General features: G+C 38.9%; 1 protein-coding gene across 3 annotated transcripts in view; it reads right to left on the minus strand.

Annotated features, from left to right (window-relative positions):
* Positions 1-12,922, minus strand: part of itga11b (integrin, alpha 11b) — a 51,156-nt gene that overhangs the window by 27,607 nt on the left and 10,627 nt on the right. For 2 of the 3 annotated variants that reach the window (XM_051689972.1, XM_051689973.1), the window contains exons 3-11: positions 11,741-11,850; positions 11,512-11,603; positions 11,260-11,374; positions 10,919-11,046; positions 9,671-9,819; positions 9,229-9,373; positions 8,896-9,058; positions 7,327-7,397; positions 371-515 (exon numbers count right to left, since the gene is read on the minus strand). In XM_051689972.1, coding sequence (XP_051545932.1) covers positions 371-515; positions 7,327-7,397; positions 8,896-9,058; positions 9,229-9,373; positions 9,671-9,819; positions 10,919-11,046; positions 11,260-11,374; positions 11,512-11,603; positions 11,741-11,850 — 1,118 coding nt within the window. Of the gene's footprint in view, positions 1-370; positions 516-7,326; positions 7,398-8,895; positions 9,059-9,228; positions 9,374-9,670; positions 9,820-10,918; positions 11,047-11,259; positions 11,375-11,511; positions 11,604-11,740; positions 11,851-12,922 lie in introns of those variants that run through there. The other variant, XM_051689974.1, reaches the window with a different exon arrangement.

Consider the following 12,922-nt stretch of genomic DNA (forward strand, 5'->3'; position numbering starts at 1 on the left):
TTTCAATTCAGATTATTTCATTGCATTATAGTACATTGTCATCTGGTTTTTGAAGGGCTCTTAAAAGCATGAAATTGATTTATATTTTTCCCTATCTATAGCCATTGATGAGTGATCAGTCACGTGACACTCGATCCCGGAACTGAGCGCCTATGAGCAAAGATGGTAGCCTCCATTTTGCAAGCTTCCTGGGAACCCTGCGCTAGCTGAGCACAGCCATAGATATGAATGGGGATGCTAACGGATAGCTCTCTCCAGGTATTTTATAGCTCTGTGGGTACACCAGCAGAGCCAAACAGTACAACACATCTGAGTAGTCGTTGAGTCCAAGCCTCATCAGGTGCAGCTGAAAACGGACTGATTGTCTCACCCAAATACGCTCCATGGTTCTTCAGTTCCTCTGGGAACTCTTTCAGGTAGGAGGACTTGGGCGGGATAACTTTACCATGACGGGTCTCCTTCAGAACTGCCCCATTCCAGTCATATGCCCCGACCGCACCAACCAGAATCCCGTCCTACAGAATAACAGGAGACATCTTCATTCAGAAATTTTCATTCAGACTATTTCTACTGAAGCTTCTTTGAGAGAATATCTGCATCTTCAATTGTTTACATACATAAATGAATTACTAAATCATCATATACATTTTAAGTAGGTATAATGCTATTCCTGATAGTGTAAGAGTACCATGGTATTACCATTATGGTTATGTAAAGCACAGTATTAATTTTTTTCATGGTAACACACATGCACTCTTTCGTAAGAGGTTTGGGTTCATATACCTGCAGGGAGTATTATGGGATGATGACAAACTGTTTGGCTGTGACTTCAGTGGTATAGAGAAGAAAATGCAAATAGAGAGTTTTCCAAACCTCTCCTGCGCTGTTCTGAGGGCTACTGCCAAAAAGTCTAATGCACTGCATTCACATCTGGAGCTTTAGAGCTCAAAACCCGAAATGAACTGCATCATTCCTGACCAATTACACCAAACCTTCAGTCCAAAGTTACTTCCTATTCATAGTTGGAGTGAATGTGCAAAACTAAGGAATTAGATGAGTGGTGCCTGCTTGTGAAAAACATCCATCCTAGGGTGTTCTAGGTGGTTGCTGGGGCATTGCTACTTGGTTCCTACGGTGTTCTGAGTGGTTGCTAAAGTGTTGCTATGCAATTGCTAGGGTGTTGTGATGCAGTTTTTCTTAGGCATTCTAGGTGGTTGCTAGGTGGTTGCTAGGGCATTGTTATGCAGTTGCTAGGGCATCCTAGTGGTGCTGGGATGCTCTGAGTGGCTGCTAGGGCTTTGTTTTGCAGTTGCTAATGTGTTCTAGGTGGTTACTAGAGTGTTAAGGGTGTTGTCTGCGTGTTACTTTGCGGTTGCTAAGGCGTACTGAGTGGATTTAGCACATTGCTGATGCAAGCCCTTACAACAATCAATAGTTCATGGCAAATTTGCTGCAAATCTGCATTTGAAAATAATGAGTGGCAAATTTGCAGCTAGTTTGCGGCTAGTTTGCCAGAACTAGATTTTTTGTAAGGGAGAGTATTGTGAGTGGTTATTAGGTCATTGTCATGAAGTTGCTAGGGTGTTTTAGGTGGTTGCTAGGGCATTGCTAGGTGGTTGCTATGGTGTTGCCTGGGTTTTCTGAGTGGTTAATACAGTGTTGCTTGTGTGTTCTGAGTGGTTGCTAGAGCATTGCTAGGGTATTTCTAGAATGTTGTGGTGTTCTGTGTGGTTTTAGCACATTTCTATGCAGATGCTATGGTGTTGTAGGTGATTGCTAGCAGGGGTGTTGTTATTAGTTTGTTAGGGTGTTTTAGGTGGATGCTTGGACATTGCTAAATGGTTGCTACGGTGTTCTGAGTGGTTGCTAGAGCGTTCTTAGGGTGTTCTGAGTGGTTGCTAGAGCATTGTTAGGGTGTTCTGTGTGGTCGCTAGAGCATTGTTGGGGTGTTCTGTGTGGTTGCTAGAGCATTATTGAGGTGTTCTGAGTGGTTGCTAGAGCATTGTTAGGGTGTTCTATGTGGTTGCTAGAGCATTGTTATGGTGTTCTGAGTGGTTGCTAGAGCAATGCTAGGATATTCTGTGTGGTTGCTAGATCATTGCTAGGGGGTTGCTAAGGTGCTGGGGTGGTTTCCAGGGCATTGTTTTTGCCAGTGCTAAGGTGTTCTGAGTGGTTTTAGCAAATTGCTATGCAGATGCTAGTGTGTTTTGGGTGGTTACTAGGACATTGATAGTTGGTTGCTATAGATATAGCTCACCTTAGCAAATACTACACAAAGCAGGCATCAACTTCAAGAAAAAGAAAGACTTGGACAATGTGCGGGTTACTGCAGAGGAAAGATATTTGAATAAATACAAATTGTGGTCATAACAGATTATAGACCATCTTGCATAATTAAAGGTATAGTTCTCCCAAAAGCTCATGTTGCTCCAAACTGTGCACATTTTGTTCTTCTGTGGAACACAAAAGGAGAACAGAAGGATAGCAACAGAATGTTAGTCTCAGTCACCATTCACTTTCATTGCATCTTTTTTCCACACATTGGTAACTGAAGCGGTCATTATTTTTGGGGTAAACGATCCCAACACAGCACAGAAAAGTCTCTGGATGCACTGGATCTAGCCCTGCATTCATGTGTGAATCTGAAAGCGGGCCTAAAACTCGCTGCCAAAGTTTTCCTCATGCGATGTCGACGTGGACACTTGACAGAGTTCCATGGCACATTTGCACAATAAACTCACTCTAATAGACTGTGTATTGTTCCGTTCACTTTTATTAGTGGTTCTTGCTAAGGCAAACCCCTGAACAAACCTCTAACTCTTAAGTATTAAAAATTCAATGTGTAACTTGTCCTGCATTGTTTGTGCTACAGATATGAATGATACCTCAAATCATGTGTCTTGTTAAGGAGAGGCAGGATATTACTTTACTTAGAGATTAGACTTTAGAGGCCATTACTATGTGGTTGGTAAGGTGTTCTGGTTGGTTGCTAGGGTATTACTATGTGGTTGCTAAGGTGTTCTGGGTTGCATTTTCCAAAAGCATCTTAAGCTAAGTAGATCGTATAAACTACTGGCGCCAGTGGTCTCTACGATCAGCTTAAGCTTGCAATGCTTTTGGGAAACGCAGCCCTGGTTGGTCTCTAGAGATGACTCAAATCACTCCTTCAATGTAAGTCTATTGAATTTTATCATCCATCAGCAAAAATCGAAATTCTGAGTTACACAAAATTTAATACTTAGTGTATTTGTGGTTTAGAGATTTGTTCAAATAACTAACACTAACTATGAGTAATAGTTTTGACTTTGCAAACACCACTAATGTACGGAGCCCCTTAGAGTACAGGGCGGGAATTTTTTTCTGAAATAGTTTTGAGCTATCGCGTTCCCTTGCAATAAGTTTTGCGTTCCCTCGCAATAGTTTTACGTCCTTCGCAATAAGTTTTGCGTTCCCTCGCAATAGTTTGCGTTCCCTCGCAATAAGTTTTGCGTTCCCTCGCAATAAGTTTTGCGTTCACCTCACAATAGTTTTGCGTTCCTTCGCAACAGTTTGCATTCCCTCGCAATAAGTTTTACAGTCCCTTGCAATAGTTTGCGTTCCCTCGCAATAAGTTTTGCGTTTCCTCGCAATAAGTTTTGCGTTCACCTCGCAATAGTTTTACGTTCCCTCGTAATAAGTTTTACGTTCCCTCGCAATAAGTTTCGCGTTCCCTTGCAATAAGTTTTGCGTTCACCTCACAATAGTTTTGCGTTCCTTCGCAACAGTTTGCATTCCCTCGCAATAAGTTTTACAGTCCCTTGCAATAGTTTGCGTTCCCTCGCAATAAGTTTTGCGTTCCCTCGCAATAAGTTTTGCGTTCACCTCGCAATAGTTTTACGTTCCCTCGCAATAAGTTTTGCGTTCACCTCGCAATAGTTTTACGTTCCCTCGTAATAAGTTTTACGTTCCCTCGCAATAAGTTTCGCGTTCCCTTGCAATAAGTTTTGCGTTCACCTCACAATAGTTTTGCGTTCCTTCGCAACAGTTTGCATTCCCTCGCAATAAGTTTTACAGTCCCTTGCAATAGTTTGCGTTCCCTCGCAATAAGTTTTGCGTTCCCTCGCAATAAGTTTTGCGTTCACCTCGCAATAGTTTTACGTTCCCTCGTAATAAGTTTTGCGTTCCCTCGCAATAGTTTGCGTTCCCTCGCAATAAGTATCGCGTTCCCTTGCAATAAGTTTTACGTTCACCTCACAATAGTTTTGCGTTCCTTTGCAACAGTTTGCATTCCCTCGCAATACGTTTTACAGTCCCTCGCAATAGTTTGCGTTCCCTCGCAATAAGTTTTGCGTTCCCTCGCAATAAGTTTTGCGTTCACCTCGCAATAGTTTTACGTTCCCTCGCAATAAATTTCGCGTTCCCTCGCAATAGTTTGCGTTCCCTCGCAATAAGTATCGCGTTCCCTTGCAATAAGTTTTGCGTTCACCTCACAATAATTTTGCGTTCCTTTGCAACAGTTTGCATTCCCTCGTAATAAGTTTTACGTTCCCTCGCAATAAGTTTCGCGTTCCCTTGCAATAAGTTTTGTGTTCACCTCACAATAGTTTTGCGTTCCTTCGCAACAGTTTGCATTCCCTCGCAATAAGTTTTACAGTCCCTTGCAATAGTTTGCGTTCCCTCGCAATAAGTTTTGCGTTCCCTCGCAATAAGTTTTGCGTTCACCTCGCAATAGTTTTACGTTCCCTCGTAATAAGTTTTGCGTTCCCTCGCAATAGTTTGCGTTCCCTCGCAATAAGTATTGCGTTCCCTTGCAATAAGTTTTACGTTCACCTCACAATAGTTTTGCGTTCCTTTGCAACAGTTTGCATTCCCTCGCAATACGTTTTACAGTCCCTCGCAATAGTTTGCGTTCCCTCGCAATAAGTTTTGCGTTCCCTCGCAATAAGTTTTGCGTTCACCTCGCAATAGTTTTACGTTCCCTCGCAATAAATTTCACGTTCCCTCGCAATAGTTTGCGTTCCCTCGCAATAAGTATCGCGTTCCCTTGCAATAAGTTTTGCGTTCACCTCACAATAATTTTGCGTTCCTTTGCAACAGTTTGCATTCCCTCGCAATAAGTTTTACAGTCCCTCGCAATAGTTTGCGTTCCCTTGCAATAAGTTTTGCGTTCACCTCACAATAGTTTTGCGTTCCTTCGCAACAGTTTGCGTTCCCTCGCAATAAGTTTTACGTTCCCTTGCAATAGTTTTGCGTTCCCTCGCAATAAGTTTTGTGAATCCTCGCAATAAGTTTTATGTTCCTTTAAAATAAGATTTGCATTCCCTTACAAAAAGTTTTGAGTTTCCTCACAATAGTTTGCATTCCCTCGCAATAACTTTTGTGAATCCTCGCAATAAGTTTTGCGTTCCCTCGCAATAAGTTTTGCATTCCCTCGCAATAAATTTACCATGGTTTTACTAAAATGACCATATTTTAACCTTGATATTCATAGTAAAACTCTAACACTACTACACAAAAACCATAAAATCATAATTTTGTGGTTATTTTGATTTTACTACAAATACTTTGGTATTTGTAGTACAACTATAGTAACTACATGATTAACCATAGTTAATCTATAGTAAAACCATGAATATATGGATACAGTATACATTATTAAAAGCATAGTTTCCGCCCAAAAAAACATGGTTAATTAACTTACTATACTACTATAATAAAACCATGGTTTCCATTAAATACTTAAATAAATAAATAAAAAACAACAAGAAAACGTTAGCCTCCAACAATCATGGTTACTACAATATCACTATAGATAAAACATGTTTCCCACCAAAAACTATGGTTACTACAGTCTACGATATTGGTAGCACTTTTATATAAGATTACATTTGTTAACATTAGTAAAAGCATTAGGTATCGTAAACAACGAACAAAATAATTTGTACAGTATTTATTAATCTTTGTTAATATTAGTTAATAAAAATACAATTGTTCATTGTTAGTTTGTTAGTTCATAGTGCATTTACTAATGTTAATATTTACAACTTTTGTTTAAAAAAATGTTAGTATATGTTAACATTAATCAAGATTAATAAATGCTGAAAGTATTATTCATTGTTAGTTCATGTTAACTAAAGTTGTTAACTAATGTAACCTTATTTTAAAGTGTTACCACAATATTACTATAGTACAATCATGGTTAAACTATGGTACTTGCATAGTAAAACCATGATACCCACAAAATTATTATTTTTATTACCATAATTTTCATTTTTCATATTATCATTATGGTTTCACAATGAATATCATGGTTAAAATATGGTTACTGTAGTAAAACCACGGTAAACTTATTGCGAGAGAAGGCAAAACTATTTTAGTTTCTCAGGGGCTCTATACTAATGAGACCTAGAAATTACTTCAAATTAGTTTGACTCTTTAAAACCTTCCAAAACAAAAACAGTGAAATCGAGTTTACCGTGTCTGTGTTTTTTATTAGCATCTTATTAGATTTTATGTACTGCAGCTTTGATTGACATTGAATTCTTTCTCTTATAAAAGATAAAAAAATCAATCCTTTAAAAAATTTCCAGCCCCAAGCAAATAAAGCCAAACACTTCCTTTACAAACACAGTCACATGTACAGCTTCACACATAAAACACGAGGGCACGTGAAGTGTGAGAGTATTTGTGTGTGGGTCCCTCGCTTAAAGAAGCCTAATTCAACAAAACCATATGTGTTCTCTGGAATTCATTCCTTCTGAAGTGAAATTTCTTTTCAAAGATGTTATCTTCCCTCTCAAATTGCCACTGTCAAGAGCAGCTCCAGAGATCCGACAGTGAAAGTTATGAAAGAAGTGTTATTTTTCTTCGGGTAAATTGTCCTTCTAACACAAAAGGTCTTTCGTTCATAGCCCTCACCTGCACAGAATTATTCCAACCGAGAGGTTTTGTATCAGACCAGGCATGCAAAATAGTCCTTTAAATTTCCTCAGGAGAGAGGCTAAACCATTTTCATGCTGCTCACAGCGTGTGGAAAAGCTTTAGACGTAAACAAACCTTAATTTAATTCAAACTAGAAGTATTTCAAACTTCTTTCGGCACCTTAAGGGAAATGCCATGGGAAAAGAATGGTAAACAAATCATTCTTTCAATAACTCTTTATTTTGACTGTAACGGCAATGTTTTTGCTCATTGCAAATGGATGAGTTTAAACTCAATCACAAAGGGAAAAGAGCATGATAACAGCATTTCACACACATCACTGAGGACTTGATCAATTCTCTGCACATTAGCAATGTTGCCTATATTTATATTTTGTCTGCTTGGAACATGTCGGGATGCACTCACTTCCACGATATGGGAGGAGAATCCAGCTTGGGACATCTGCAGACCGAAGGCCGTCCCATTCTGGTTTGTTCCTGCCAAAAAATACAATAGCAAAATCTATTATTTGTAGCCAACTTGCAGCTAACTTGTGAGAAATTTGCTACAGACAAAATAGTTCAGCACAAATCTTTGTCACAGGAGTTTGCTGGGACACTAATTATTTGTTCAGATATTTGTACTATATTTTACTATATTTTCTGAAAAATTAAAAATAAAAATGTGAGTAACACTTGCCCATGCAAAACTTGCCACCACGTTGTTAAAGTTGCTGTAAGCAATATTTTTCCTGGAAGGATATGCAAAAAATGTTCCTACTCCCTGAAAGATATTAATGAAATAAGTGTCCTGAGGTATCTCACTGGTCTCTGTAGACTCTGTAAAACAAAAATGTGTCTGCAGTCCACGGTCTCTGATGCTTTCTGCCTGTCAATCATTTTGTACATTCTCATTGTATTGTAGTTGCAGCGAATTATTGAGGCTTAATGCCATTTTTATGCCATGTTGCTCATAACAGTTGTCAGTTGAGGGCGCTATTTTGCTGCTGTTGTTTTTAACAGTTTCTGCATGTCGGTCTCAATAAAGCTCATTTGGCTGGCGATCTCCAGCACGTGCTGAGTGACTCCAGCCAGGTCTCCTAAGCAACCAAATTGGCCCGGTTGCTAGGGAGGGTAGAGTCACATGGGGTAACCTCCTCGTGGTCGCTATAATGTGGTTCGTTCTCAGTGGGGCGCGTGGTGAGTTGAGGGTGGATGCCGCAGTGGATGGCATGGAGCCTCGACACGCGCTACGTCTCCACGGTAATGCTCAACAAGCCACGTAAAAAGATGTGTGGGTTGATGGTCTCAGATGCGGAGGCAGCTACGCCACCATGAGGTCTTAAAAGCACATTGGGAATTGGGCATTCCAAACTGGGGAAATTCTTAAAAAAAAAACATAAAGCTCATTTGGTACCTTTGAAGTCCTTGGCGTCGAATGTTGTTTTTTGTGTGTTCTGCAAATTGTATATTTGTTTGTGTGTATAATAATAATAATCATAATAATAATAATAATTATAATAATGCGACTGCTTTGTGCTACTCTTTAGTACAGACAATGCCAGGCACATGAACAGACAAAACACACAGACTCAGACTGTTCGCATGTCTAGAAATACTGGGTTGCACGCGACATTGAGCGCAGATGATGAAATTTGTTTCATGCTGTAGACTTAGCGGCACGCCAAAAACCAAAGTATACTTTGCCCAAGTGCTAAGCAAATGGACCATGAGCCCATATGGTCATGTTCAACGGATGCGCACTACGTCATATGCCAACGATGTGATGTGCGTCACGCGTACTGTGCAAGAGACGTACCTTCACTCAGACAACTGAAGTACACTTTGGCCTTTAGGGTGTTATGGATGGTTGCCAATGTGTCCTGAGTGGTTTTTAGCATGACACTATGCAGTTGCTGCAGTGTTCTGGGTGGTTGATGATGGGCTCAATGAGAGTTGAAAATGAACGATTATTTCACAAATACTGCACACATACCCTCCAAACTGAAGATCTTCTCTCCAAGAGCATCAACGATGTCCTTCAAGGCAGACTCGTCGGTGACGCTGAAGAAGTGCTCCTCAGGATCGGTGGCGATGAACTTGATTTCTCTCAGAAAAGCTTCAGGATTGATTCCTCGCCGGTTATAGGAGCCAAGAACCTTCAACAACATTGGATATCCAAACTATGAGACAGTGGCTTCAGGAAATATCATCAGCTCTCAACACCTGTGCACGTTTTTGAAAGGAACATCAGTGATGGACCATGGCAAACATCTGAAGAACATATCTGGAAGTTTCTGGAAGTAACTGGAATTTAAAATCGACTCACAGCGATTCCATACAAGGTGATATTGTCTCTTTCGCTTTCCTCCACAGCGTTCTTTAGATCTGGGCTGTCGTGTGATTCCCCATCAGTGATCACAATCATGACCTTCTTAGCATCTGGTCGACCTCCATGTTTGAATGCTTGAGTTCTGATAGAAATGCACATTAACATGATCTCATCTGTATTCGTAGATATTCATATGCAAAGTGCGGTTCTAGCACAGTTTGAATACACATAAAATTTCAACGTATTGACAGATTTGTTGTCTATTTGTTGTGATATTGTACGTTTCAGTGTCTTTCCGAACGTACAAAATTGTACTTATGAATACCTACAAATACAAATGAGATCAATGTGGCCACACAGTAGGCCTAGTTGTTGGTACGCAATTTTGGTACACTTATTTGTCTGGTGTTACCCCATTACAATTGATATGGTACCATACCGAGCCATGTTAATTCCGAGCGCCGTTCGAGTTTCTTCGCCACCGCGCTGGTCGATGTCCTGTGCCGCAGCTACTACCTCCTCGACCGTACGAAACTCATTCAGACGAAACTCATGGACCACTCGCTCGCCGTACTGAATCACACCCACCTGAACAACAGATGGGACACAACACACCTGGTGAGTCTTTCAGAAGATGATATGAACTTGCTGTTAATTATAATACTATTAAGCAATTCTCGTAAGTTGCAAAATTACTTCAGATCTTTCCCATACAGCAGATAAATAAATATAATAATACTAATAATAATAATATATTTTAAATATAATAATAATAATAATAATAATAATAAAATACATTTAAGATAAGTAATAATATATATATATATATATATATATATATATATATATATATATATATATATATATATATATATATAAAAGCCCAAATTATATCTGGGAAACATACTGCTAATACATTAAAATATATTTAAATAAACATATTTAATATATACTTTTTAGGTAAATTTATATATTCAATTTTTTAAATAATTTATATAAATGTCTTTTTTAATACATTTTAGCTATTTATTTTCTAGATATATATTTTTGAACATTATATATATTTAATATAAATACATTTACAGTTTTATTAAATCAAAATATGTAAATATTGTCCAAATTATATTGTATATATATATATATATATATATATATTATATTTCATCAAGAATAGAAATTATCTTTTTTATCTTAATGTTTTGACTTTTTTCCTGCTTGTGTAGTACTTTTTTTTATTTGTTGGATGAAACAAAATATATGTTCTATTTAGAAAATATGTTTATTATATACACGTGTTTACAACATATTGGCCATATTTTTTTATTTATTTGTATTTTATTTATTTATTTAATTTTTTTGACATATGGGTTGTAACTACATGCATTTGTATAATGCATGAGACAGAATTTTAACTACATATTTAAAATGTGTCACAAGAGCGACTCTCTTTTTTACTGTTTATAATAACAGCTTTCTCATGCATGCAAACTGTCTGATGTAGTATATCTTTCCATGGGATTTTTCATCATTTTTATTTATTGCTTGAATTATCAAATTTGTTTGCAATGTATAGACTGAAGTGACTGACTCTCATAAATAAAACGTCAAGTACTTTTTGGGAACATCCATGTATAAATCATGATCATAACAGGTCAAATGGATTTTTCAGGTCGTAATTCCAACGCACCTGGATCTGTCCTGGACCGATGTAAAACTTCTGTAGGACATTTATCAGAAAATCCTGAACTTCATACCAGGGGTAGATGGAATTGGATCCATCAAGAACGATCACTATATCCATGTAGGTCTCACATCCTGTGGAGAAATTGTTACTGTCAGTATCACCTGATCTGTAATGCCGCTGGCTAATTGTGAACCTCAAACACAAGTAACTGTATCAATTACTCTTTATCAATCCAAAGAAACTGGATAGAGCACAGCCATCAGTCCTTAATATTTACTCAAGCAAATGGAATAAGGAATTGTTTGTAGTGGAGCACTGGAATACTATAGTTTACTGTTCTTTACTTTGAAATGCTGGAGCGATGCTGTGGGTGAATTTGAAGGTGCTGTTGACTCTTGAACAGATGCCGGTACTGTAGTAGGAACTTCCACATTCATATGACCACAGCGGACCACACGCCTACAACACAACATAAAACACTGTTCACAATTTAATCAGCTTTAGTTGGCAACAGTTTACATTGAAGTGTCCATGTTACTCTGTAATGTAGAGATGTGAACTACTTTGAGAAGTAATTTCAACATAAACACACTTACCACAAAACTGTTGTCCTTCGGGTTGGAAGCTAGGGTCATTCCCAACCTCATTCTGTCCTTGCGCTCCGACACGTTGTTCAGGGATATCTTTCCTTGAAAACAGCCGAATGGCGAGAAGGAGTCGAGACAAACAGAGAATGTTATGTTACATAATGTGCAGGGTGATGATAATAATAACAGGTTTTATTTATAGTACTTTTATGCATGTATCAGACAGGTGATATAATACCTAGATGCAGTCGTGTGCAGTTTGTGACGGGTTTGCTGTCAAGTGGACATCTGTAGACGTCACCTGTCTGGTGTGCACCACTGCTCTCAAAGGGAGCACCAACCAAGAGCCTGAAATACATATTATACTTCCTGAAATACTTATATATATATATATACAGTGCATATAATGCAAGCATTGTTTGATCATGTTTAAATGCTTGCTGTATAGCAACCCTAGTAACCGCATAGCAATGGCCTAGCTACCACCTAGAACAGTGGTTCTCAACCAGGGGGTCGGGACGCACTAGGGGGCCTCAGCACACTTCCAGGGGGGCCTCAAGGTCTCTTACAATTATTTAAAATATGATAGATTATTATAATTTTTACTGAACTTACTGAAAATGCTAAAATGTAATAACTTTCTTCAACAGCTTGCTTTATATGAAGAATATACAGTTCTAGACATTTCTGGAATCACAAGTTTTAAGGAAATATCTTGTAATAGATATATCTTATAATATAAATCTCTAATCACCTGCATGGGGGGCCTTCAAATTTTTTCTCCGACAATGGGGGGCCTTGGAGTCAAAAAGGTTGAGAACCACTGACCTAGAACACCACAGTAATCACATAGCAACAGCCTAGCAACCACCCATAACACCCTAGTAACTGCATAGCAACAGCCTAGCTGCCAACCGTATAGCAACGCCCTCATAAACACATAGCAGCTTAGCAACCACACAGAACACCCTAGTAACTGCATAGCAACGGCCTAGCTACCACCTAGAACACCATAGTAAACACATAGCAACCTAGCAACCACCCAGAACACCCTCATAAACACATAGCAGCTTAGCAACCACACAGAACACCCTAGTAACTGCATAGCAACAGCCTAGCTACCACCTAGAACACCATAGTAAATACATAGCAACTTAGCAACCACCCAGAACACCCTAGTAACCACATAGCAACGGTCTATCTACCACCTAGAACACCATTGTAAACACATAGCAACCTAGCAACCACCCAGAACACCCTAGTAACCACATAGCAACGGCCTAGCTACCACCTTGAAAACCCCAGTAACTGCATAGTAACAGCCTAGCTGCCAGCCACATAGCAACGCCCTCATTAACACATAGAAACCTAGCAAACACCCAGAACACCCTAGTAACTGCATAGCAACAGCCTAGCTGCC

The sequence above is a fragment of the Myxocyprinus asiaticus genome, chromosome 46, assembly GCF_019703515.2.
Source record: "Myxocyprinus asiaticus isolate MX2 ecotype Aquarium Trade chromosome 46, UBuf_Myxa_2, whole genome shotgun sequence".
NCBI lineage: Eukaryota > Metazoa > Chordata > Actinopteri > Cypriniformes > Catostomidae > Myxocyprinus > Myxocyprinus asiaticus.